The 27,731-nt window shown below is 40.2% G+C and overlaps 1 protein-coding gene across 1 annotated transcript in view; it reads left to right on the top strand.

Moving 5' to 3' along the window:
* The window catches only part of bsnb (bassoon (presynaptic cytomatrix protein) b), a gene marked incomplete at both ends in the record, with an annotated part of 80,892 nt that overhangs the window by 40,110 nt on the left and 13,051 nt on the right, over positions 1 to 27,731 (top strand). The window contains one exon of the mRNA XM_083892864.1: positions 26,252 to 27,046. Within this exon, the coding sequence (XP_083748990.1) occupies positions 26,252 to 27,046 (795 nt within the window). The remainder of the gene's footprint in view (positions 1 to 26,251; positions 27,047 to 27,731) is intronic.

Raw genomic sequence — 27,731 nt, 5'->3', positions numbered from 1 at the left:
CAGGTGCAAAGTAGTTTTATTACCAGTGTCTGCAGAAGCCGTTTTTGACATTTTATGGTCTCATATGATTTAAATACTTCAACTTAATAAAAAAAAAAATCCTGTTGTTGCTCTTTCGGTACAAAAAGTGTGGTTGGTGTCATATATGTACATATATATATATTTATATCAGAGGTTTATGAAGCCTGACTAATTTAAACTCCACCGTCTGTGGGAGTTTCATACCCGATCGGTTTCATCACTTACACATAAACACGCCGTCTCAGTTGCGCCGTGAGCTCTTTCATCTGCCAGAGTATTAAAGGGTGGATTAGACACACATCAGTTTGATTTGAGCACCTGGTTTATTCTGGCTCTGCTCCCAAGTTATAATTGTTTTTAGTCTGTCAGGAGTGTAGTGTGAGTGTTAAAATAATTTTGCTTTTTTAGCAAATTGCTCTTGCATTTTGTGCGTTATCTATCATGTCATTTTACTGTGCCTACACAGGTTGTCTTAAAGGTCACATAGAGTGGTCCTGTTGCACATATATGTGAGTTATGGAGGTCTACTTACATACATTAACTTGTTTTTATGGTCAAAAACCTCTGAGTTGCTGCAAACGGGCCAATAGAAATCTCTCCTCACTGAAGCTCTCATCAGTCGCGGTGTTTCACACTGAAATCTCCAACCCTAGAAGACAGAACTATGTTGTGATTTGCCAGCCCTACGAGAGCTTTCCCAACTGTCTTGTGATTGGCCAGGTACTTGGAAGTGACGTAATTAGCACGTCAGCTCTCAGAAGCGCAGCTCCCCCCTCTGGAACGGTGGATGCACTGCTACTCATTATCAAAACATTGTTTTAACTATGTTTAAAAATGGCTTCGTCATGACTCCCTGAGTCTGAAACACCTCCACAACGGACGTTCTTCTTCTTCTGCAGTTCAATGTACGCAACCGGATGTACAGGACACAGGACGATCTGCTGTTCACGAGACGGGATCCTTACGTCACCATTGCAGGCTTTTTCAGAGCGCTTGCAGAGCCTGAGAATACAATAAAACTCAGCGTTCTCAGCGGTGGCTGAACTGTTTGTTCTGTTTCCAAACTTTAGGGCTTCATAAACGAGGTAATGGCACAGATACACACCAAAAAAACAATGTTAATTGGAACATTACCGGGAGCTATGGGAGCTTTAAAATATTTTGAGAGGGTCTTAAAAAAGTCTTAAAAAGGTTTTGAAATGAACTTCAGGATACAGGACACAGGTTAACGTAACCCAAACCCTGTAAAGTAAACAATGCAGTTGGAAACTTTGGAATTGCTGATAAACCGTTGTGTAAAGTATAGATGATCCTCTCGAGGGTCCAGTGTGAAACTAATCGTGAGTCTGCAGATCGTAACTCCCCATGCATCTCTGGGAAGTACCGTTAAAAAAGTAGGAAGTCGTCCTCTACAAATGTTCCTTACTCGCTTCCACTGTGATTGCTTTTATTTACCAGCATTAAAAGTGATTAAACCACTTCTTCACGTTGTTTTTTTTCGACCCAAACAAAGAACAGAATGCTTTAAAAAAACATTTCTGCTCCTGGTTGGAACAAGGGCCTTTCTTTTTTTTTGTTTTTTGAGAGCTTTTTAACACAGTGCTTACTTTCACTCAGAAACATCTACCGGGGAGTTTTGAAATAAAATAAACAATTCAAACGAGACGTTAGTCCAAATAAAACAGCATTACAGGGTCATCCATTCAGTACTTCTGCTCACAGTTTCATAAATATGTTTTTCTGAAGGCGAGTTAGTTATAGTAGTTTACTAAACCTATCCACTCCTGTATTGTGGAGGAACAAGGGCCTTTCTGTATTGAGTTTGCATGTGTGCGTGGGTTTTTTCCGGGTTCTCCGGTTTCCTCCCACAGTCCAAAAACATGCAATATGGGGATTAGGTGAATCGGACTCTCTAAATTGGCTGTAGGTGCGATAGTGGATGGTTGTTTGTCTCTATATGGACTGGTGATGGACCCAAAACCCTCATGTGGAGGATAAAGCGGTAAAAGATGGACTGATTTCTCCACAGCTAATGAAATGAATGCAATGTATTTCCACTCAGGGCCTCACAGTGATGGTGAGACACACCTGACGTACACTGAACCTATGTATAAACATGTGGCATTTGAGATATGTGCCATGTTCCTCTCTGCAGGGACACAGTAGTCGCTCTCGTCACAGAGCCGCAGCAGAGACGAACATCATGTCATTGTCATTCCCAAACATGCTGGAAGTGCTTTCTGAAGGTTGGCACCAGCCGCGTCCCTGAGGAGTCTCATCCAAAGCCAGATGGCTCCCGGGCGTCGTGCATCCAAAGCCTGTCGCGCTCAACCTGGCTGCTCCCAATGTGACGATGGGTTTCGCCATCGCCGATCCAAACACCTAGCAAACCTGTTCATACTTATGTATTCCTTGTGTGTGTGTGTGTGTGTGTGCGTGTGCTTGTCTAAGTCATATATATATAGCAGCGTTTCTGATGCACCGGAACGCGGATTCACACGCCCACGTGCATCTTACACATGCTGTCGTACATGTACTGACACCCAGGGAAACACAGCTGAGGACTAACATGTGAGTGGGTCTTGAATATTGGAGCAAAGAAATATTGAATATTACAGTGTTCAGTGTGTTGAATTTACTGTTATTTTATTTACAATATCAACATTAAGTGACACACGGGGGTTTGGTTTCCACGCAAATAACTGACGAGAGATGATATCACGCTCTTGTGAATTTATTTAAAGGGGACATATTATGCAAAAATCTACTTTTTAATAATTATAATACTTATATTTGGGACTCTGGAGGCCTAAAGTGTGAAAAAAGATGAGACTCAGTCATGTTTTTGTGTTCCGCCTCAGTCTAAGTACAGGAGATAAAACACGCGATTGTTTTGTTCAGAGTGATTGAACTGATGTGGTGCTTCATCCTTAAGGTGTTTTGACCAAAGCATGTCACAGACATGTTCATTAGGACACCAGGGAACTAGGTTCCTTTGGAGAAATAGGGTATAATATGTCTACTTTAACTCAGATATGAGTTTACTTGGCTAATGTTTGTGAGGTTTTTTTTGTTCCAGCCCTTTCAAAACACCCACATGCACTCGCATCACAGGCGCCTACACATGTTATTATACTTCACTGTCTTTGTCTCATTTCAAATGTATTATTATGATATTACTGGCTTGTTTCTTACATTATACTTTAGAACGTCACGTGCCAGATACACAGTGTTCTCCTTGACTTGTCTTTAATGTATGAATTGTGGTTGTTTTGTCCTCTTCCACTCTTCATGTTTCATTGCTGCTCTCCATCCATTTTGCATTCCTCTCCTCCTCTTCTGTCTCACTGACTTAGCCGAAGACACGCTTGCTTTTTGACACATTGATTGAATTGGCAATTACTGCTGGTAGAATTACCCGCGGTTGACATTGAAACACGGCTAGTTAGCCCCCTTTGTTTCGGTCTGTGCTCTGTAGATTTACCACTGACAGCATGGTGAGCATTTTAAAAGCCCCATGCTTGCACATAAGACAGAGTATTGATAAGGGGGGGGAGGTGTATAATGCAGACGCGACACAAATAAAAGAGGAGGAAGACGAGTTCTCTGCGGGGTTTTGGGTGGTGTAGGAGCTAATAGTGGAGAGTGCTTGTAATCCATGTTGACAGGATCCTTGAGTCCAGTGCTTAACCCCAACACACCGATGTAAAGATCCACCCACACAAGAGTGTGTGCCACCGGGGAGAGCAAGCCTTGTTAGATGATTAAACTGAGTCCATGCCATTTTGACTTTGTCTGATAAATAAATTAACGTTGTTGAGACCGCGCTGCAACAAATGTCTCCCCCACTATACTGCAGAGTCACTGATTCAATTCAGTGTGTAAACCACGACAGGAAGACGATGTGACGACGAGCGGCGATGACCGCTTCCTGCTAAGATTATGTGGCACCCGGTGGCACAGATGGCTTGCTGGTATGGAGGCTTATGTGCCGCTCACTCTCATCTCTGAGATCTTTTGTATTTGGCAGCAGAGTTCACACTGAGTTGAATATGTTGCATATATATGTTTAGTCCAAACTCCTGGATGTCACGGATGATCTGAGAGATTCAAATGTCAGAACGCTTCTTCTTTTGAGTCCAAACATCAGAGAGTGAGGAAATGTAAGAGGGTGAAGAGAAAAACTGCAGTGAATACTAGGGGTTCACTGATTTTGGTTTTCAGGACTAGATTTTATACTAGTTAATGACTCAGGTCCTCAATATTTGGAACCTTTGTGCATGCGATGTTACAGTCACTCATATCTACTGTCTCTTCCTGCTCTCTATGAGTAAACTGTGATACTGCTGATTCAGCTGAGATTTGAAATACGAGCACGCACAAGAACAAGTGTCTCCCACATTAGTACATGTGCTATGTGTAGTCTTTAATGTTATTTGCATCACAGCTGCACATCATGTCAGACTGTGCTACTTCTGGTGCTCGTGCATGGATTCAAACCCATCTTTGGCACATTTTATTTTCTGTTCTTGTGATTGTTGTGTGTGAGTGACAGCAAGGCTTCAGTGATGATTGGCTATTACTTGTATGACATTTAGCCAAGTCAGAGATTGTTGAGGTTGGGACATCGATCGAAGCAGAGGCTTGAGAGCCAATGGCCCAGAGGTAGTGTTTGGTAATTATTTAAAGGAGACATATTATATGCTATTTCTCCAAGTGTTCTCCTAGTTCCCAGGTGTCCTAATGAACATGTCTGTGACCTGCTTTGGTCAAAACACCTTAAGGATGAAGCACCACATCAGTTCAATCACTGCCAAAACAGCCCTGTTCAGAACAGGGCTGTTTTGAGTGCCTGTCGCTTTTGAGTGCCTGTCTCTTTAAATATGCAAATGAGACACAGGAAATTACGTCAGTGTCACTGAGGCTAACGACAGCTAACTGCAGTTAGCATTTAGAAAAGCCATCATTATATGCCGTCATATATAAAATGTATCCACTGGACACGTAAATCCTCTGATGCTGGAAGTTTGTGTAGAACTCTGTGCTGCACTGTGCAGACAAGAATAGAACACTTCGCAGACTTCCGCTCTTCTGTATACTATTGCCCTCGTCTGCACTTTTTTAGGGAAAAAGCTCCACGAGACAACAATTCAAGTAATTTATCAGTCTGACGTCAGATTGTGTGCAGAAGTCAACATTGCACACTTTATCTCCTTTACTTAGACTGAGGCACAAAAACATGAATGAGTCATCTTTTTCACCCTTTACCGACTCATAGAGCCTCCAGGGTCCCAAATATAAGTATTAAAATGATTAAAAAATGTGTTTTGCATCATCTGTCCCCTAACATGGCCTCCAGGATCATAATTGTTCAACCCCCTAGTGAAGACCACCTTTTTGGGATTGTACTGAATTTGCCATATTCTAATAAGTTTCTGTGCACAAAGTGTACATTTCTCATGTCAGCGAGGTCAACGTCAACCTGCAGCATCATCAGCCCTTTTGATGAATGACACTTTCAGGATCACTGTTAACCATATTGAACCTGAATTACCCCTGCAGTCCTTCCCTGTATGTCTACCCCCTTCTCTGCCCGTGCGTTGTGCTGCTCTTTGAAGCATACAAAGAAACCTCAGCAATGGCTTAATCACCTCTTCAGAACCCATCATCTTCAAGGCCCGGTGGCCATGCTAACAAGCTTAAGTGATGCTCCGGGGGGACCCTGGCAGTGCCGTGTCTATCCTTGCTGTCAGAGCCACAGAGGTGGTCCAGAGTCGTCCTCCTAACTCTGCTACTGGGCCCTTCTGTCTCAACGCATCATAATCGCCTCAGTGGTGACGCCACTCTCTCTCTCTCTCTCTTCCCAATGGCACCTCAGGCATGCACCTACCCTCCAATGCTGGCATTAGGAAAGAAGAAGGAGGTTAGCTCAGCATGCGTGTATGCTTAGAGGCTGCAAACACTAAAAGGCTGGTGACACAAATGTGGCACCGAGGGAGCTCTATAATGAAAGGGAGCCGGAGACTGAGAGACAAAATGAAACAGATAAAGCTCACTGATCGCTCAGATGTTACATTTAACCCCTTGTTAATCCTCTCCGTGCTGCAGCTGTTAGGCAGCAGCGGCGCTGACCCTCACTGACCCTTCGTTAATGAGGGTCTGCATGGGCTCCTGCTCTGAGCAGCAGCACTGGCCACAATGACAATATAAAGATAAACAGTGTGAGGACCATTAGACTCACAGACACAGAGATGCTCCTCCCACTGAAATCCAGTCCTGAAGACTCTGCTATTTGCACTCGGGGGCGAGAACAACTGTTACACGAATAATAATAGTTCCTAAAGGCAGCAGCACTTAGTTACTGTCATTTACCTGCATTCTAATGAACACCTCGCCTCACATCTAAACACCAACAGCTGCTTTGTGTCCAGTATATTTGGGCGATCGTTTCTGAAAGGTTGGATTAGTGTGTGTTATGTCGTCTGATGAATCAGGATAAGCGGGATTTTTGATCTCTGAAATTGTGTTTCATTAACAGTGGTTTTCAACCAAGAATAGAAATGTGTTATCACAATCAGAAACAGGGTTATTGCTATGTATGCTGGAATCTATAGAAGGAATTTGCTGTGGTGAAATTGGTGCCAAAATACCATTTAAAAAAAAAGAAAAATATAAATGACACACTATATGAATTAAATATATTAATATATTGTATATTAAAGGTGCATTATGTAATAAATGATAAAATCCTCCTAATATGTCACAGAGACTCAGGAATAATGTTCATATAACAAACTGAACTCACCAACAACAACAGTACAGACTAAATATTTGCATTAAAAAAAGATATTTTGCAGACTGCAAATCATGTTTATGTTTTGAAATCATGTTTTGGCATGTGGCGCCACCTACCGCCGTCTACCAGTCATTGCAGTCTGTTGAGTCTGAGGCAGGGCCGTTTCTAGCTGTTTGGGGGCCCTATGCGTGATACTATTTGGGGGCCCCTATTTTTTCAAAATTTCGCGTTTCTCTCCAGACGCATAAGTCTGTTTGATGACATTATAATTAGTGTCCTGTTATTCTCATCACTTCAGTGGAAGGTGGGCGGCTGTCAATCATCCTGTCAGACGTAAATTACCACGACAGCCCAAAGGGGATTTTTACCTGATTAACCCACAAACACTTCCTCGGTATTTTGAATTTGAATGTAGTAACCGTTTTTGGCCACATTCTTACATATGGCACCTTTAATTTATTAACTAAATGAATATACACAGATCTGTAGATTTAGGTGTAAATTGAAAAATCAAGGTAAAAAAAAAAAAAAATAAGGTCATAAAATAAGTGCATTATACTGAAATCTGTAAAAATGAGTAAGATAATTTACATAATACAGTTTCTACCACAGCTGGAATACAACAGTCTGCACCCATCACATCGCTGCTCAGCTGTGTTTGTGGGAAACCATTGCACTCACAACTCACCGCACGTTGTGCCGCCGTTTTTTTCTGCCTTCCATTAACGGCTCTAATGGATAAAATGACCACAGCACAAAGAGGTGAAATCAAACATAATTCAAATGGACGCGTCTCTTAAATGGCTCTAATAGCACCTCAGCAGGAGGTGATCAGGTAAAAGCCCTTCATTTGCATTATAAAGACATGTTTTCCAGATGTCTGAGACGTTAATTCCAAGGTGGCAGTCGGTTGTAGCAGCCAGTGGGTTTTTTTTTTTTTTCACTTGAGAGATTTCTGTGATGGTTTTGTCTCTTCACATTGGTTTGTAACAGGAAATTGTTTTGACGATCAGGTGAGACGACCAAATATGGAGTTTCTGGAGTCAGTGATGAGCTATTAAGTTGAAAACCATTATTGAAGACTCAGATCTGAGGAGGACTGAGACGACGCCAAACATGAACGACGAGATGTTGGGAGTTGGGCGTCTTCTGTCATTCTGAACGTGAATCTCAGAGTTATTAGAGTCTTCCTCTGCTCATACCTAGAGTCGACATTGAGGAGGACTTCTACGTCCAGTTATCTGTCCTTTGCCCCAGTTACTGTAGGTTAGGTTCAAAAAAGGTATAACAAGTGACACTGAGGACAAATGATGGGTGCCAGGATTACACAGAGGCCTTTGTGATTGGCCAGGTTCAGCTGATCTATACTGAGTGGTTAGGTCTGTGGTCAGGATTGTAAGCTGCTAAATTTAAAGAAGGCAGAATAATGTTTCTGCTCTCAATTTTTTTTCTCTGTTGTGGAAATTCTCTGCTGCAGACCCAGAGCATAGTGGACTCTCCACATTTATACCTGAGAAACTCCCCTTTCGCATTCCTCCAATAGACAAAAGGTCTTCATTTCCAGGCTGTGTTTTCACACCTCTTTGTCTACTTTAGGTATCAGGGAGCCGACTCCCTGCGGATGTTGTAGGACGGTTATCCTAATTACACAATATACAATACACAAAAGGACCTGGTATTCTGTGCTGGGCAGTTGTAGCTCTGAGACAGAGACATTTCATTTACCATTACATCTCTTACAATAATTGCGTCACATAAATGCTTCCTCAGTCAGTTCTGATAGTATTGCTTGACAGAATCCATCATCAAATACAAGATGTAACAATACAAATATACAAATAATGTGACATTGTTTCTGTTCCAAACAGAAGCAGAATAACAACAACAATCATCACCAAAAGTAACACCTCGCAGCTTTAAGCTTATATTTTTTTTTTAACTGAAAAGTTATAATTTGGACCAAGTACTTGTTGATACAGTTACAGCCCGAGAAACTTGTCTGAAAGACAAATGTTTGTGTTTGCTTGGCCACTCGCTGCAGATTTTGCCTGGCAGGCGAAAGAAAGTCATCTAAAATAAAAGAGGGGAGTCGAGGAAACGGCCTGATTAACTTGTCCTGAGGACAGACATATGTGACATGACACATTTTATTTAGGTTTGGCTGCCAACCACAGTATAAAATATATTTGTCTGGCAGCGGCTTGATTCTCATTTTGGAAAACAGATTTGTGTTCAGAGGTCTGAGGTCTTTTGTTTCCCTCCACTGCCTTTATTATGTTTCCTGGACGAGTTCTGGATAGTGATAATCCTTCCTTATGTTTATGGGAATGAGCAATTATGGTATCTCTGTGTGACGCCGCGAACAACGGCGTTTGTTATTGAATAGCGGTTACATCGGACTTAATCTCACTCATTCGGCCTCTTATTATCTTACTGACATTCAGCCCCGAATGCTTATTAAAACCCACAAAAGTGGAAAAACGGTATGAGTCACATATGTGTCCAGTCAAAGAAGTGGGAAGTGTTGAACGTGAGACTCATCAGGCCTCATTATACCGACTGTGTTAGACGGTGTGACCACACTGCTGCTTTCTAAGCAAAGAACGCAGGGGAATAAACACTGCAATTCATCTCTACCTTTCTGGGAGCACATTATTACAGCTGCATGGGTAATAGGCTGAAAATTACCGCCCCTAAGAGAAGCTTCAGTCGCTCCTTGAAAGCTGTCATAATAGAGTCCTCAAATGAAGTGGGATATTAGACTATCCTCGTGCTCGAGAAGAGATTTCACGTCTTTTGAAGGATGAAGGACGCTGTTCCACTGAATCTCCCTTTGAGATGCTCTCGTGGGTAGTTGTGCTGAAGGTAATGCTTTGTTTGGTAGTTTCGTGGCAAGGCCAGGATGATCGAGAACATCAGTCACGCTTCCCTCATGAAAGATATATATATATATATATATATGTATATTTATAAAAAAATAGCAGAGAAGAATTCTGCATCAAAGAAAAACAGCAATGACACTTATTTTTGAGTAGTGTACTTAACCCTTAGAACACAGAGCATTTTGGCTGCTTTTTTCCATTACTATGTTAAAACATACAGTAAATACAGAGATTATACTGTAAGAATGTGCAACATAGAGTTTTAAGCTCAACTTCAGCAAAAAGTACTCAAAATGTGATTAAAATCCAATTGAATTTGGAAATATGTCACAGTTCAAGGTTCACTTGTTTCGTTTTTGGGCCAATTCCAATTCCTAACTTAACCCTCAACCTTAACTGGCCCTCAAAACCAAGTGTTGAGGGTTATTTTGTCACTTAGAAATGGGACACCCCTTAAATGCAGATATGTCTTCAGACTGTAGGGGGCAGAATAACGCCAAAGCTGCGTCCAACACATTTACATCATCTGTACTTGTCGCTTGTCCACACCGGCCGAATATTGACAAAAGATGGTCAAATAAAAATAAATGTTACGCAACAATGACGTCAGTAATCCATAATATGGGCCTAAACTAAGATCATTTTTATATCTCTATTAACAAAGAAAATACGTATTTGTAGCGTACACGTTTTGCTTCTTTCGGCGCCATCTTTGTTATGTCAAAACACGCAATGCATTCTGGGTAGCCCTTGCTCCCAAAGGTGGTCTTGGAAAATCTCAATATTGAGGGCGATACAGCCCTTAAACTTGACCTCAACTTAATTTTTCTGAGAATCAGGACAGAACTTGCACTAGAGGGAGCATTTTTGAGATTGAGGATTAAGATTGAGGGTTAAGCAAGGAATTGGAATTCACCCTTTATGAACAAAAATAACAGAAAAATGGTCTAATTTTGTGACTTTTGCACAATTAATGTTACTATATATCAATACTAAAATGTGGTGTAAAATTAATAATAACTTTGACTCAACAACACATAAGAAGACACATTTTTTAAAGCCTGAATATGTGACCTATAAACATACCCCCCCAGGATGTCCATATAAGGAGTTGTGTATTATTCCCATGGCAAATTACCATAGGTGCACCTATGAGCACTTAAAGGGTTAAACGAGTCAAAATCTTTCCAACAATGATAAAATCCATAGAAATCTGTATTTTTATTTAAAAGATAAAGGAGCATTTGATGTCTGTCACTCTGTAGAACTGCTGTTTGCCTTCAAGAATCACAATAAATAATTCACTTTCAATGGCTGTAAATGTTCCTCCCGTACTCAGTAAAGTGGAGTCAGCTGTTTGGAGGGTCACAGAAAAACAGCTCATTGTTTTGTAGAGTGTTTGCAACTTGAAACGTGCAGAATACAAAGTGACTTTAGGACGAAGTAAGAGAGGATCAGTCACTTCATCACAAAGTGAAGCCCGTGATCTCACGCTGCTCCACAAAGTCATCAAACGCTGTGTTTATACTTTGATTCTTGCAAATTCTTCTCATACATTGAAACCCAACATCACCATTAAAATACAGTAAATCCTAAGCTTTTTCACCTTTATGTGCATGGGTAAAAATAGAACACCTGCATCAGTTCCCTCATTACAGCCAATACCAACAGACAGAATGAGTAAATAAAGAGCAGAAAACATGACCATGTGCCACGTTGTCCCTGCAGAGACAAAAGACACATGCATTTATCAGGACATGACACACTTTTGTCCTAGCGGAGAAATAAAGAGTCCTTCACACTCACACACACACAAAAAGTGCAGTAGACCACACGTACGTATGTTCTACAGGACAAACCGTACATTGATTAATGAGTTGATTTATTTTTCCCTCTGTGGTCTTCTTAGCAGTCATTCACTGAAATATTTGAAGTTGAATTGAAACACACGAGAAAAATTAACAGCAATAATTAAAAGAAGAAAAGAAGATAATGATGATAATCCTTAAATAAATGACCTCGACACTTTAATATTATCGTGTAAACACTCATTATTTACCACTTTTTTTTCCCTCTTTTTAATCAGCCATTAAGATATCTAATTATTCATTAAATATGAACCATTCGTTTTATTATTGTTTATAGTTTTATACATTAACTTGGAAACTAAATCAATTAAACCCTAGATTTTTTTAAAATTATAATTATTAACTGTTGTATTCATATTTACTGTCCTCTAGACTTCAAAGCTCTAATGTGCTAAAGAGCCAGTACTGTAGCATCACAATAGACCATTAGTTTAAGCTGTTTGTAAAGAAATGTATTGGTTTTTTTAAGTAACTCGAAAATCAGCTCATTTTACATTAAAGGTGCCATATGTAAGAATGTGGCCAAAAACAGTTACTACATTCAAGTTCAAAATACCGAGGTCTTTTAGGTTTTGTTTTCTGACGTAACTGGCAACCCGTGGTTGCTCGACAGCTGAGACTCTACTGACTGCAATGATCGGTAGACATCGGTAGGTGGCGCCACATGCCAAAACATGATTTCAAAACATAAACATGATTTTCAGTCTGCAATATATATTTTTTAATGCAAATATTTTGTCTGTACTGTTGTTGTTGGTGAGTTCAGTTTGTTATATGAACATTATTCCTGAGTCTCTGTGACATATTAGGAGGATTTTATCATTTATTACATAATGCACCTTTAATTTAGAATAACAATATGGTGTTTTTGCACTTTTTTGTGCTTTTAATGTGACTGTGTTTCTTTGAGCCAGTGATCATGTGACTGTTCTACAGAACTACAGTGACCCTGATGCAGAAGGAAGTGTGATATCACTGATCATCTATCAGTGTTCTGTCATTTCATCTTTAATGCACATAACGTTGTCATGACAGTTGTCATGTATGAGTGACTGTGAAGTGAAGTTTTCTCGTGCTCTGGTCAGAGGATGATCCTTCATTTCCTCACTAATCCACACAGGCCTGACCACGTGTGTCTCTCTCCATTGATGGAGTCATGGGGGATTGACCTATATACCTGCTGACTTTTACTGTCACAGCTGTGGTCTCATTTGGCACAGTTTGGCACAGTTTGGCACAGCCCGGCACAGCCTGACACAGCCCTGGCACAGCCTGGCACACTGCTGTGACATGTGCTCACTCATGCTTTCCATTGTGTCTTAAGGCACGACTTAATTCATGAATTGTTAATTGAGTGACAAAGAAGTGACACCAAGACTAATAAGTACTCGGGAAACAGGATTATTTCCTGAAAATGATAAGTTATTATTGAGTTTTATATTAATTTATTGTAATTAAATCCTTTTTGGTACGATGTTAGTTTAACCCATAGAACACAGAGCATTTTGGCTGGTTTTTTTTCCCATTAGTTTGTTGTTTAAACATACAGGGGCTATAATAATATGCAATAAAGAGTGTCTTATATCCTTTTTTCACCAACTATATAAACACACCTGAAATTTGGAAATATGTCACAGTTCAAAGTCCACTTGGTTTTATATCACTACTTTTTAAAAGCCTGAATATGTGACCTATAAACACACACACACACCCAGGATGTCCATATAAGGAGTTGTGTATTATTCTCATGGTAAATTACCAAGGGTGCACCTGCGGCACAGCTCCATGTCGTGCGCACTAAGTCATTTTTAATTATTAAAAGTGCTGCTTTGATGGTACACTCTTAGAAATAAGGGTTCCAAAAGGGTCCTTCTACAAGGGCTGAGGTTCTACCTGGAACCATTTGCTTCTGAAAAACCTTTTCCCGAAGAAAAGGTTTTTCAAGGGTTCTTGGTAACACTAATTTTGATCCAGAGAACCCTTTAAAACCCCTTTCTTTTAGTTTTAAAAGGGTTCTTGGTGGAACCCTCCAAAAGGAGTTCTCCTATGAGGACAAGCCGAAGAACCTTATATGGTTCTACTAAGTACTTTTATTTAAGAGTCTACAGGGGTCCAAGCAGTTAAATACATAGTGTAAATGCTTGAATATCCTCCTTTTGCATGTCTTACATGTCTGTCAATCAAACCCACGGAGAGTTTACGACACACACAAAGTCACAAAGAGCGTCTTTCAGTCGACTCTCAGCGCCGGCTGACTGACATCCTCATTTGAAGAAGCTCGGCGTTTAATTATGCCTGCGATGGAGCAGTGGTGAGCACTATTACACAGATGGCATAATTGCTTGGGTAATAATAAGCAGTAAGAAGGTGCTGATATTGTCTGGCTAAGAGGTAACACTTCATTTGAAGAGGACACCTACAGAGAGCGCCAGTCACGTCTTAACCGCTGTGTTGTGATGTGACGATATTTTTCTCCCCCTTGAGTGTCCCCGGTGGGCACACAAAGAAGACGGCGGCGTTCCACTGATTACCACAAAGACATCAAAACGGATACGCTCTAAAAGATTAGAAGGAGTTTGAGCTGTAAAATTATAATATGCTGCATATTAGTGGTGGGAAAGATAAATGGTCTAAAACAGTGAGTGTTTTCAAACTTTTTATACCAAGCACAACCTGAAACAATACTGAGCTCTCGTAAATCTCATTCAAATAAGTGCCGGGCGCGCTAACGCAATAGCAGCGTCAACGTTCACGCGTTTCCATGACGACAAAAAAATACGGAAAAAGACGCGCGTGGCGTCATGTTTGTGTGACTCCTGATCGTCAAAATGAGTCTCTAAAGTAACGCTAAAGTTTAAAAACAGAGGCACACATACGCAGTACACAGGTACGCTGGTTATTTGTAGCGCTGCTCTTTTCCTTTAATAAACAGACCGCTCCGGTTCCACTGTCGCTAACGGCGCTAACAGAGCTAACTGGTAAACGGTGCCTGGACTCTGGTGTCGCGGCGCGAACACGACGTCCCTTTAACACAGAGTGTATCACAGACGTCACATCTGCACTTTGCATTACCGTAAGAAGAAAACAATCCAACGGTTTCTGAAAACTGAGAAGTTGCGCGTCAAAGACAAAGTGTGGTTATTACGGTAGTTTCACTCACACTGTCACAGTAAGCTGGCCAATCAGCATCTCTGTCACCAGAGAGGAGACAGTTGGAAAAACTGTGTTTTGTGAAATATGTTATACTGTACAAATTTAAAATTTAGACACACAATGTTTTAACATGCAGTAAATGGTAAATAACTGCCAGATGTTGAAAGTTATTCTGGAAAAATGGGCTAAAGCACTTACTCACAGGACATTTTCTAACCCTTAGAGTTAAAATAAGACAAAAAAGAGTCAAGATGTGTCCATCGATATAATCTGTAAGTAATAATTAATGAGTTATAAAATCAAAACATTTTTAGCATATCAACTAATTATTGTCTACTGCTCGCCTCTTCTGCAAATCTAAAATATGAAGTAATTCTTTCTTTGTTTGTCTGCCTCAAAGTACTTCAACACAACTGTGTGCACACAGTGCTCCTGCAGAAATGTGTGAATATAATGATCCTGGCAGCAAACACAGACGCTGTGCTAAACTCATTTATTCGTAGGTTGTTTTGTTGTTGTTCTTGTTGTTCTTGTCGTCGTTTTTCTCCCCATCGCCCATGAAAAAGCTCACTGTCACTGTAGGCGGCAGAAACTGCAGCTGCTAACTCTTCTTTGAGATCTATCTATATCCACAGTATATGTTGCAGCTGACATATTTCCCCACTCACCTTAAGCTCACCCCGTTCACACCTGCTTGGCAGCGCGCCCTAGTGCACGTGGTGGTTAATAATTCACGCTGACCCTCTGCTTCTCTGACCTTCATTTGTTACAAATTAATCATGACCAGCTCAGTCTTATGCCTCATTAATCTCCATTAGATGCTGAACTTGAATAATTATTTACAATGATTGCTGATTACGTTGTGAGTCGTCTTCTTTCGCTCCGGGTTCTTTGTTGTCACTTTAAGGACACGTGTGGGCGACACCTTTGTTGGTGCCGTCGGCTACAATGATGTACATGTAGTCAATCCAATCCAACTTTATTTATAAAGCACAACAACAGCTGAAACAAAGTGCTGTACATCAGAGGTAAATAAATAAAACAAATAAACATGCAAACGTGTGACCTAATACACCAAAGTACAAACGGTAAAATAAATAAACTTGAATGAAAAACTCAATGGTATCAATTGAATTCCAATATCACCTCAACATCCCTCCCACTGTCAAAGTGCATCAGGGCAAATGGATCATTTCCTGAATTTCAAAAATTCATTAAAATTATTCCTTAAGAGGTTTGTGAATATTTTCAACAGATCCTTGTTCAGGGCGATGCCAAATATTATGTTGGTAAATTTCAAGTCATTCTGAGATACTTTTTGCTTTTGAGAAGAAAGTCAGTTCACTGTCAAAGTGCATCAGGACAAATGGATCATTTCCTGAATTTCAAAAATTCATTAAAATTATTCCTTAAGAGTTTTGTGAATATTTTCAACGGATCCTTGTTCAGGCTGATGCCGACTATTATGATGGTAAATTTCAAGTCATTCCGAGATACATATAGATTTGACATTGTGCTGATCCGCTCCAGAGTGAACCTTGAAAGGTGCCTAGTTTATGTCTTGTCCTAAGTTATGGCTGTTAATATATACTGGTTATAAGAATATGTGAGCAATGAAACTTAATGTTGAATGGGTGAATGTCAAAAGTGTAGTGTAAAGCAGCTTAGAGTGATCTTCAAGGATAGAGAAGTGTTATGTAAATACAAACCATTTAATATTTCCATAATGTCATGTCCTTCATCTTATGCTGACATTAAAATCTTAAACTAGTGCTTTCTGAGGAAGAAGAGACACACACACACACACACACACACACACACACACACACACTGGGGGTCACTTTCTCTGAAGACGGTGTGTGTGTTCATGTGTGTGTGTGTGTGTGTGTGTGTGTGTGTGTGTGTCTCCTTTTTCATCACACGCGGCCTCAAAGATCATTGGAGTGTGCCAGAGATTTCTGATGACTGGAGAACTTGTGCTCTGTGAAATACGACCTCCTCCATAGATGTGAAACGACTGTCCTTACTTCTCTGACAATGAACACCTAAAAACACGGTGAAGTATGTGACAGCGTTTTAATGACAGCTGACATTTCCTCACTCACAGCGTGTGGTCGAGTTCCTGCAGAGAAAACACACGGGGGACGAGTTCTCGCTGTGCAGTGACTGACAGTGAGAGGGCAACGCTCAGGTTGTGTGGGATGCAAACAGGATGTGTGTGTGTGTGTGTGTGTGTGTGTGTTAGTGACTGTGTGTGTGTGTGTGTGTGTGTGTGTGTGTGTGTGTGTGTGTGTGTGTGTGTGTGTGTGTGTGTGTGTGTGTGTGTGTGTTAGTGACTGTGTGTGTGTGTTAGTGAGTGTTAGTGAGTGCCATATACAGGGAATCATTGTATTTTAAGACAAAGGCTGGAATTAAATATGCAGCCTACACAAAGTGCAATATTTAGCTTTTTTCTTAAACCTGTGCACAGTTTATTTTCTTTTGTGTGTCTTCATGTTGCTGTGTGGGTGTGAACGCTCCCACAGGACTCTGTGAAATGCATCACTCTCTGGCTCCCTCCATGGGTAGGAAATGATAAAGCCCCCCCCCACACACACACACACACAACAGCAGTTTGGCTCAGCGTGGCCTTCATAGATTTTATGCCCTTTATTTCTTGGTTGGAACAAAACAAGGAGAAGTTTGTGTGTGATTTATGTTAAAGATTCTGAGTTTTGGCAAAGTGACCTTTTGATGACATGAGAGCTGAATACAGAAGCTACAATATGAACATCATAGAACATCATAGCCGTGATCTCTCCCTCAAGACTGTTTTTGTTCCCATTAGTCACCGGATCTCAGAAAATATAATCTCTAAAGTGTCAGCTGGGAGGAAGAATCACTGTTCTACTGGAATTCACAATTTATAAAAAAAAGAAAAAAAAAGTAAATCACTTCATGTTATTCACGTAGGAAACATTAAGACAAATTCTGAGGAGTTATAATCAGGTGGATCAGTAAACTAGGCTCACATGACTACTTGTATGTAATTGTTAAAAAATAAGTAATGACTGGTTAGAGTACACACATGGAATATTTGAATCATTTGAAAAATACTAAAATGCCAAATATTCCAACTTCGTAGATTTAAGTATATATATATATATATATATATATAGAATAGGATATATATATATATATATTTATACTGTTTTTTATGAACAGAAAGTGAAGAAAAAACGTCAGATTTTGCGACTCCTGCACAATTATTTCTACTTTATATCACGACTAAAAATGCAATATAAAATGAAGCATAACTTTGTCTCAAGGAAACACATTTGTCTTTAAAAGCCTGAACATGTGACCTATAACACACTCTTCCACAGGATGTCCATATAAGGAGTTATGTATTATTCCCACAGCAAATTACCAAGGGTGCACCTCCATATTTTAAAAGCAATACATAATGCAATTTCAACTATATTAGCCACAGGTATCTGGAATTGAAAAATATAGTATTTCACATTATGAGTAGATTAGATTGAAATGGTCAACTTTCCCAAATTCATCCTGTGGTCCTGATTGGACCCTCTGAAGGGCCTGATTGGACCCTCTGAAGGGCCAGTTTTAGCCCACGGGCCTTACGTTTGACACCCCTGATATAGATGGTTGTTGACACACCACTTCTCTTTAGTTTTCCGTTCAGTGAAGGTTTGCCTGAAGACAGTCGCCTTTACTTTTAGTACTTTGTAGTTTTTAGGTTGTTCTCTTTTTTTTTTTCCAAAAACACCTCTCACAGCTCTTGAGTTTATCTCCTGCTGAACTCTGTCGTCGCGTTTCATTACACATTCGCAGTTTCTGCCTCTGTTGGATCGTTCCAAGATGAGAGGAAACAGTGAACATGGTGGGATTCTAAACTCTCTACGCAACGTTTCTTCATCAAATGAGTCGGCGCGACGTTCTCGCTGAGCCGTTTTGATTTTTCATTCCCGTCATTTCGAGATACTTTTTGTTTTTGTGAAGAAAGTCAGCTCACTGTCAAAGTGCATCAGGGCAAATGGATCATTTTCTGATTTTCAAAAATTCATTAAAATTATTCCTTAAGAGGTTTGCGAATATTTTCGACAGATCCTTGTTCAGGGCGATGCTGACTATTATGATGGTGAATTTCAAGTCATTCCGAGATACATATATATTTGTATATATGACATATACCTGATGTTGTGTTTTAGTTGTCAGTACAGTTGTTGTTTGTGTCTGGATGATAAACACCCTGCACTTCATGACACTGCTGGTGTTCATCATCACATCATTTGAGGGAATTATTTCCATCCACACTTTGACAGACATTTGACCGGTGCTAGTGCACTTACTACACACACACACACGCACGCACGCACACGCACACACACAAAACACAGAGCCGGCTCACACCCACATTATTGTGTGAGTGATCAGGCCTGTAATGTCTCAACAAGCTCTTCTGAGAATAGGATCAATCTCTCTGACCTTTTCCTCGTGGTAACGTTCTGTGTTCAATCTCTCATTATTTTGACAGTGAAAGAGCAGCTTTTCCAGCCTCAGCTGATGGATCTGCATTAGTCTGACACTCTTTATACATTATAAACACTTGTGGCTCCACCAGGTCTCACTCTTGGCACTGGATCAAATAAATAATAAATAATAGAACTCCTGCTTAACAATACAAGCCTTCTACTCACTATGATTGAGCCTAATAAGAGCTAATTGTGTATGGTGAAATATAACTATTTAATCTTTCGAGGCATAATTTCATAATATTATGACAATAAAAGTCTTATTTTTAATCATTATTTTATTCACAACCACTACCAGACATTTACTCCTCCACAAAAGAGATGATTTCTTATTTGTGAAGCTCAAACCAAAAATATATCTTCACCAAATGCTCAGCGCTCCTCATCTTGATGCAGGTTGATCATTGGAAATTTTGCTTGAATAATGATTATGAATTTATTCTCATGAGATTACAATTTATTCTTATAAGATTACGACTTTATTCTTAAAAGATTACGACAATTTTCAAAAGATTGCGACTTTATTCTCAAGAGATTACGACTTTATTATCGTAAGATTACAATTTATTCTCATAAAATACATTTATTCTCATTAAATTATGATTTAATTCTCAAAAAATTATGACTTTATTCTCAAAAGATTATGACTTTATTCCCAGAAGATAAAAACAACATTGAGAAATGTCTTCAGTTTTGCCTCATACTCGTCATAGAATATTAACTGATAGATTTTTTTAAAAAAGCATAACACAATAAACTGCAAAACAATGTCTTCAAACACACACGCTGTGTAAATCTGAGTGGAGGAGAAATCACTTCTATTGACACTGATGATATCACGTCTGAATGACCTGTAAGAGAACACTGAACATCATGATGGTCTGTGAGTGACGTCAGCCTCTTCATACTGAATGAAATGATTGGTCTTGTTCATTATCATCACACTGAGAGAGGATACACACTCGTTTACCGATGGCTATAAAGGACACGAAGAAGTGTTTTTCTAAATCAACGGCAGACGATTGCTACAATTTGTGCGACACTGAACGTCTTCCTTCAAAGCAGAGGAAGGTTTTTCCTGGATTTGATGCAGCTTTTCTCTCCAGTGTAGTCAGAGGTGGGAAAGTACAGCCCCTCACGACTCACTGTTGCACACACTAAAGCACTCGACATCATCTCTACATCAATAATTTGCTTCTCACAGCTACAGTTTGGCCTCACTCGTCTCTACCTCGTACACCCACGCAGTGTGTGATGCTGATTCAGGAGCAAAGAGTTTGTCAGTGGGTAAAGGTTAGGGCAGTGCCAACATGGCAGAAGGAAACCGGCTCCATGGAGAAACAAATCATTTGGAGCTAATATTTAGTCCTCGTTAGATTCTACAGCCATGAATAGTTAAAGATGCATTATGTGATAAATCTAAAGCAACTGGCCATAAAATCCTCCTAATATGTCACAGACTCTTCCCTCCTCTCAATCCAAATATTGTGGAAAAGATTACTTATTGTTTCCCCACTTTATTTAAGCTAATACTTCATTTTCCCGGACTCTTTTGATGTTTCTAACCATAATTAGATGTTAACCCTTTAAGATACGCACCAAGAAAAAGCAAAGGAAAAAATTATTTTGCAGACTGCAAATCATGTTTATGTTTTGAAATCATGTTTTGGCATGTGGCGCCACCTACCGCCATCTACCAATCATTGCAGTCAGTAGAGTCGCACCTGCCGAGCAACCACGGGTTGCCAGTTATGTCAGAAAACGAAACCTAAAAGACCTCAGTATTTTGAATTTGAATGTAGTAACAGTTTTTGGCCACGTTCTTTTATACATATGGCACCTTTAAAGCAGATTATATTTGGCTTTTAGAAGGTTAAAAGTGAGTTTTAGATAAAGTTAGGGTTAACATATCCTAACCCTAATCCTTTTGGTTCTCAAAGTGCGGCCCGGGGGCCAATGGCGGCCCACAGAAACATTTCTGGCCCCGCAATGAATTACAGTTGATAGTTTTAATCCAGGAGCTACTAAGCTTGTTAAATGTTTATTGGACATTACTGGATACAGACCAATAAGTGTAAACAAAAATACTGGGTATTTACCTGGTTTCTATATGGTGAATTTTAGTGTATTATTGTGTTATAAGCTGGTAATAAGCAGGTAGCTACAGCCCCCAATTACTAGCTATTTACCCAGTAAATATATGGTAACAGAAATGTGTTACTTGGTATTAACCTGTAATTAGAAGGTAAGAACAATGGCCAAAATACTGGGTAATTACACAGTAAATTATACAGCGTTATTATATTAATGCTGATATTACTAAACACTAAACTGTAGAACTGCAATGTGGTCATTAAAGTTATTACAAATTTATTTCTGTTTTTTTTCCTTTGGCGACCCTCAGTCTAATGTTGGGTTCCTAAATTGGCCTCAGGTATCAACACTTTGAGAACCCCTGCTTTAGTACATGTGCTGACAATGCACATGTAGAATGTTAATATTCCTTCTTATATTGTTGCTTTGGGCGTTAGCTACCGACAAACAAACGCAGACATTTCATCTTTTTTGTTGAACGTGAAAGGACCAACACAGATGGTCAGTTCTGAGAACCTGCACCTGTTTATATATAGATGCTCAGTCGAGCACTTGAGAGAGAGATGAAAACAAAAGCGAGTCCGTCTGTTTCAGCATGCTAATGCTTCATCCACACTTCACAGTCTCTGCTGAGACGACAGATTCCTGTAGGATTTGGGCACGTCGAGATGTTTGCTAAAGCCAAGTGTTTGCACAGGCTCTAAAGTTTGTCTACTCTTGTGCTGAAATATCGTGGCTGCCCACACGGCTGCTCAGGCGGCTGCAGCGTTATCCACGGTGAACTGCATATTTTCCACAGTGTTCATGAATCAGATTACATCATTTCTGATGAAGGGAGTTGCATAATTTATCGCTTGTGTTGCATAACAGCTCTAATTGAGTTATTGTGAGGTTTTGTGCATGTATATGCTGTGTTGAAGCAAAGCGGCGACACTGCTCTGTGTTGTTGTAGGAAATTCTATAGATAGAAACACTTCATGGAGGTGTAATTTGGCTCAGACATGTGACTTATCAAAGATCCTCCCTAATCTCCATCTTGTTCCTTTCCGTCTTCCGCTTCTCCTTGGTACCTCATTTTTCCCTTCCACCCCAACCGGTCTAGGCAGATGGCCGCACATCTTTGAGTCCGGTTCTGTCAGAGTTTTCTTTCTGTTTAAAGGCAAATTTTTCCTCTATACTGATGTCTACATTCTTATAAAAGTGCTAAGTAGAACCATATAAGGTTCTTCAGGTTGTCCTCATAGGAGAAACCTTTTTGGCTCCAGGTAGAACCTTTTTATAAAGCTTCCAAGGGTTCCACCAAGAACCCTTTTAAAACCCTTTCTTCGGGAAAGGGTTTTTCAGAAGCAAATGGTTCCAGGTAGAACCTCAGCCCTTGCAGAAGGACACTTTTGGAACCCTTATTTCTAAGAGTGTAGTGTTTGCTCATTATGTGAATGTATTGTGTTTCTCTGCTCTCTATCATGTCTATGTCAGTGCCTGGAGAAAATAAAATTGAATTGAATTGAATTAAACAAAACTTCAGCATAAAGGCAAAGTTGGCTAGCTGGTGATGAAATACCCATTTATATGTCTTTTGCAAATTGTTGATGACTAAACCCATGCTAACATGTTAGTAAATCTGCTTAAAGCTTAAAAAATACTACTCGTGTTGCCACAACCCCAGATTTATACCGTTTTTCCACTAAATAATACCGACTCTACGCGGTTTGGTTGGTTTTCCTTTATAATATAGAACCTCCTCAACGTGGGCGGCGTCATCACGCTTTGTTTTATTCTCGATAAACACACAAACTAGTGACTAGTAACTGAATCATTAGAATCAGTTGATTAAAAGGATTTGTTCAGTACTTCCTCCATGACCATATCACAGAGACTCTACCTGACACAGTCACTGGACTGAAATAATGCGGCAGGGTTTGTGATGCGGATGGTGTTGTTCGCGATCATCTGTTTGTCCTTACAGGCTACGGTAGAAACATGGCGTCTCTCTGCTAACAGTGGCTATGCAACTGCGGCCCGTGACCATGTTATTTTACATGACTTTTTGAAAAACTACTAAAATGAAACAAAAACTATTATACAGCGACTAGACAATGCAGGAGCACATAATATGTATAAAAAAGTGGATTTTGGGTTATATTGTAGTGTAGCAGAAGCCTCTCAAAACGAAAGTAAGTTTGGGCACCAGACAGGACTATTAAAAAGTCGAACCTGTTAATTTTTATAATTTTTAAATATTCATTTTTTTTGGAGATGTTACCCGGTTAGCTTGTCTCTAAGCTACAAAAGATGCCAACATCAAATAAATATACAACCAATCATCATATTTTCATGGAAATTATATTAGAAATAATAACTGAATGAGACCTTAAAAGTCAATACAAAATTAGAAGATAGAATTCAACATTCAATCCATAATTGAATTGGATCATCCACAAACTCAAACAAAATTCAAAATCAACAATCCGAGAAAACAGGAAAAATGTCAAAAATGCTTCTCATTAATAAAGTATTTTCAGTTCAGTTCAGTTCAGTATGAGGAAGACGAGGGGAAACATGACGTATCAGTCAATTCAGAGAGAGAGACGTGATCGGGGGTTAGATATCAGTCATTTCACATCAGTGCCGTTTCAGGGGGATCTGAATTAATTACGGGGGGGAGAGAGAGTGTGTGAGTGTGTGAGAGTGTGTGTGTGTGTGTGTGTGGGTGTGGGTGTGAGAGAGAGTGAGAGGGGGGGGGTTTAAGAGAGGGGGGGAAGCCAGGAGAAACCAGGAGAGTTCCAGAAATGTTGGACTTATCTGCCCTTGGTCGGTGTTGTCCAACTGAGACGTCAGCCACTGTATCCAGGCAGGTTTTTTTAAAGATCCTCACGTCTCCTGCTCCTAAGAACAGCTTGTTCCTCTCGTTTTTAGTTACACACCAAACTGTCTTTCATTTTACTTTTCTTATTTGTCCAAAAACTTCCAAATCTTCTTAATTGGTCAGCACTCCTTCTCCTGCTTTCATTCCAGCTGCATTTGTTTGTTCCCTCCTCCTCCTCAGCCCTCAGGTGTGACCTATTTATCAGTTCCCGCCTCCCTTTACTTCCTGCTCAGGTGAAAAATCTGATTGACCACTCCTTTCCTTGTCCATCCTACCTACTCGTTACACTATAAACCCATCAATACTACACAGTGTCCCTTTAAATGATGAGGTTTCGATGAGAAGGTAGGCGTCAGTTGGCAGCATTCTTCCTTGCGGGAGGAAGTTCTGAGCACTGGAGTCAACAAGAAGCAGAATAATAAGTAAATAACTAAGCATTAGAGGACTGAGATATCTTCTAGGGAGCCGTGATGTTTACCACAGAGACGTCTAACAATCTGACGACAAGAGGCTGGAGAACCAGGAAATAAGAAGAGGCTTGATTACATGCTGAAATGAGCGCAGGGGAAAAAAGAGGAGACGAAGTTGGAGCGTGATATTCGCAATGGTTGGAATGCAACATGTGTTTGCATGTTATGAAGTTTTAAAGTTACACACCACAGCTTTAAAGATATAACATTTCTGCTCCACACAGTGGCCTAGTGGCTAGTACTGTTGCCTCACAGCGAGAAGGGTGGTTCGATATTCTGGAGTATTCGGTACTACTAGTTAGCCAGTGTGTTGAAAACAGACTGTCTCCTACACCCAGAAGATATCCTAAGACTTAAGGGTATATATCATGTGCCGGTCTCTGGGGATCCCTCCTTATCATTTAGAAATCTTGTCTTATCTTAGCACTTTATATCATCCTCACTGATAACTCTTCTTTAGGACACTCTTTGACATTAGTTTTACCGCAGCAGCAACAGTCCCCAAACAACCCCACCGAGCACCGATTGTATTTTCAAGTTGTAACATTAGGTCGACAACAAATGGATTATTTGCAGCCTCCTCTGGCATCTTGACTGTTTGGACTGCCGCAAAGATTTCCTCTGATACAGTCATTACACACCTGCATTGTTTGTATTTATTAGCCGTTCTTGCCTTGCGAGTGTTGTCGAATTCCATCTTCTGCATTTATTCTTCTGAAGTGCGACAACAATAAAAAATGATTAAATGAGCAGACGGTAAATCAGCAATAAAAGTCTTTATGAGGTTATTTGTTTTGTTTTGTTGTACGAGAGTGTGACACAAGTACGATCCCCCTTCAGGCCCAAGGCACGGATGGTTATCAGAGAAATGGAGGGTTGCTTTTTACCCCTAAAACACTATAACGGTTTCTTCTCATTGATCAGAGTCATCGATCTTCTGCACTGACCTGATATCGAATTTGCTTATGTGAACGTCCTGCCTTTGATGGATTGTATGCAAGGTTTAATTAGCATCAGCATCTCTGTATTCATACTTGTAGCTCAGTGACAACGATTGTAAGGGATTGCATTTTGGGGAGTAAAGGTTTGCTATAGGCTCCATAAAAGGTCTAATGGCAGCTGCGCTCGTCTGACTTTATAACAGATGTGTTCATTGGTATTCACACACCACTCTTTCTTTGTGTGCCCTCTTTCACAGAGCTTAATGTTGTCAAATGATTAAGTCTTGAGGAAGAGATCAAAGGCCTTGTTTGGACAGGCCATCAAATATTCAGTTGTTCAGACGGAGTCCTTGACACTCCACGACCATTTATAAAGCAACAGCTCTCTGTTTTAATTTATTTAGATAACAGACCGTTTTACACTCATATCTATCAAAAATAATAGAGCATATAAGTAATAACACAGTGAACACCAAAGTCAAGAATACTTTGTTAACTACATCATATTGCTGCCTATTGGCACCAGTAGTTTTTGAGTTCTGTATTTCCCATTTTGCTGATTATATGAATACTATTACTTAATTGCAGGTATGCTGATTGCTGTTCTATTTGTGTTTGTTTTCAGAGAAAGGAATGGCTCTGCTTGAATTGCCAGACGCAGAGGGCTCTGTCAGGAAGCCTGGGAGATATTCCACCTCCTGCCGCACAGCCCACTGGATCCCCGCGATCACCTGCAGCAGCCAATCTACAACCAACTCAGCAGAAAGGGCCCAATCAACTTTCAGGGCCTAGTCCTGCGAGTCCGCAACAACAGCAGAAACCAGCGGGTCCCCAAGTAAGTGGCCCCCTCTCTTCTGTGAAACAGGCAGGGCCTGCCCCTCAAACCAAGGGGCTTATCCAAGCTTCCCATCAAAATAAAGGTTCTACCCAACCTGCTCCTCAACACAAAAGCTCAAATCTGTCAACTTCCCAAACTAAGGGTCCAACTCAAACCACAGCTCAGAATAAGGGTCCTCAAATGAAGGGTCCTAATCAGTCACATACTCAAAGTAAAGGATCCACTGCTAACCAAGTGAAGGGCCCAGGCCAGGCTAAAGGGAAGGGGTCTACTCAGCCCTCAGTTCAGGCTAAGGGTCCTTCACATCCTTCTGGTGCCAGGGCTTCATCCACCGCTGGTAAAGCTGCACCCAACCATGCCAAGGCGTCCTCCACCCCTACAAAAACTGCGCCTATTCAGTCTAAACCCACAGGTAACAACCAGGCCCGCAAACAGCCACAGACCCAGGAGAAGACTAAAGTTGCATCAAAAGCTCAAAAGGAAGACATCAAGGCCTCACAGAAGAAGGTATTGTCAGAGCCGGCAACTTCGCCCAAGGACATGAAGATAGTTGACGATGCAAAGAAGTCAAGACACCATGAAGTGAGCTACCTGCAACTTCTCGCCTTCACCTGTTACTCTTGATTCGCCTTTTTATTTATTTTTTCGCTTCATTGGAAAAATTGGAACCACTTTTGGAACCAATCATCATCATCATCATCACCCTCATCATTATAGCTATTGTCATTTTAATATTATGTAAAACATCTGAATCTTTTAATTATATTATTTAGTTTTTTACTCTTGATAACTCTTCAGTACATTTGTGGGGGTAAGGGCCAATTCCAATTCCTATCTTAACCCTGAATAATAACCCTCAATCTTAACCCTTAATCTTAACTTGCCCTCAAAACCAAGTGTTGAGGGTTATTTTGTCACTTAGAAATGGGACACCCCTTAAATGCAGATACGTCTTCAGACTGTAGGGGGCAGAATAACGCCAAAGCTGCGTCCAGTCTGTCAACTCCAAAAAAGAAGAAGAAGAAGAACACATTTACGTCAGGATTATTTATTACGATCCACAGACATATTCAGCTGACAGTTACCACACACCACGGCTTATTGAAAAGTAAACCATAGCAAACGATCAATTGTCCGCACTGGCCGACTATTGACAAAAGATCGAAAAAATAAACGTTACGCAACAATGACGTCAGTAATCCATAATATGGGCCTAAACGAAGATAATACAATGGTTTTCATATTTTTTTTATCCGTATTAATAAAG

Source organism: Microchirus variegatus, assembly GCF_963457635.1.
Source record: "Microchirus variegatus genome assembly, chromosome: 7".
Lineage (NCBI taxonomy): Eukaryota > Metazoa > Chordata > Actinopteri > Pleuronectiformes > Soleidae > Microchirus > Microchirus variegatus.
Note: the sequence above shows the minus strand (reverse complement) of the source record. Positions and strands in the feature narration are given on the sequence as shown.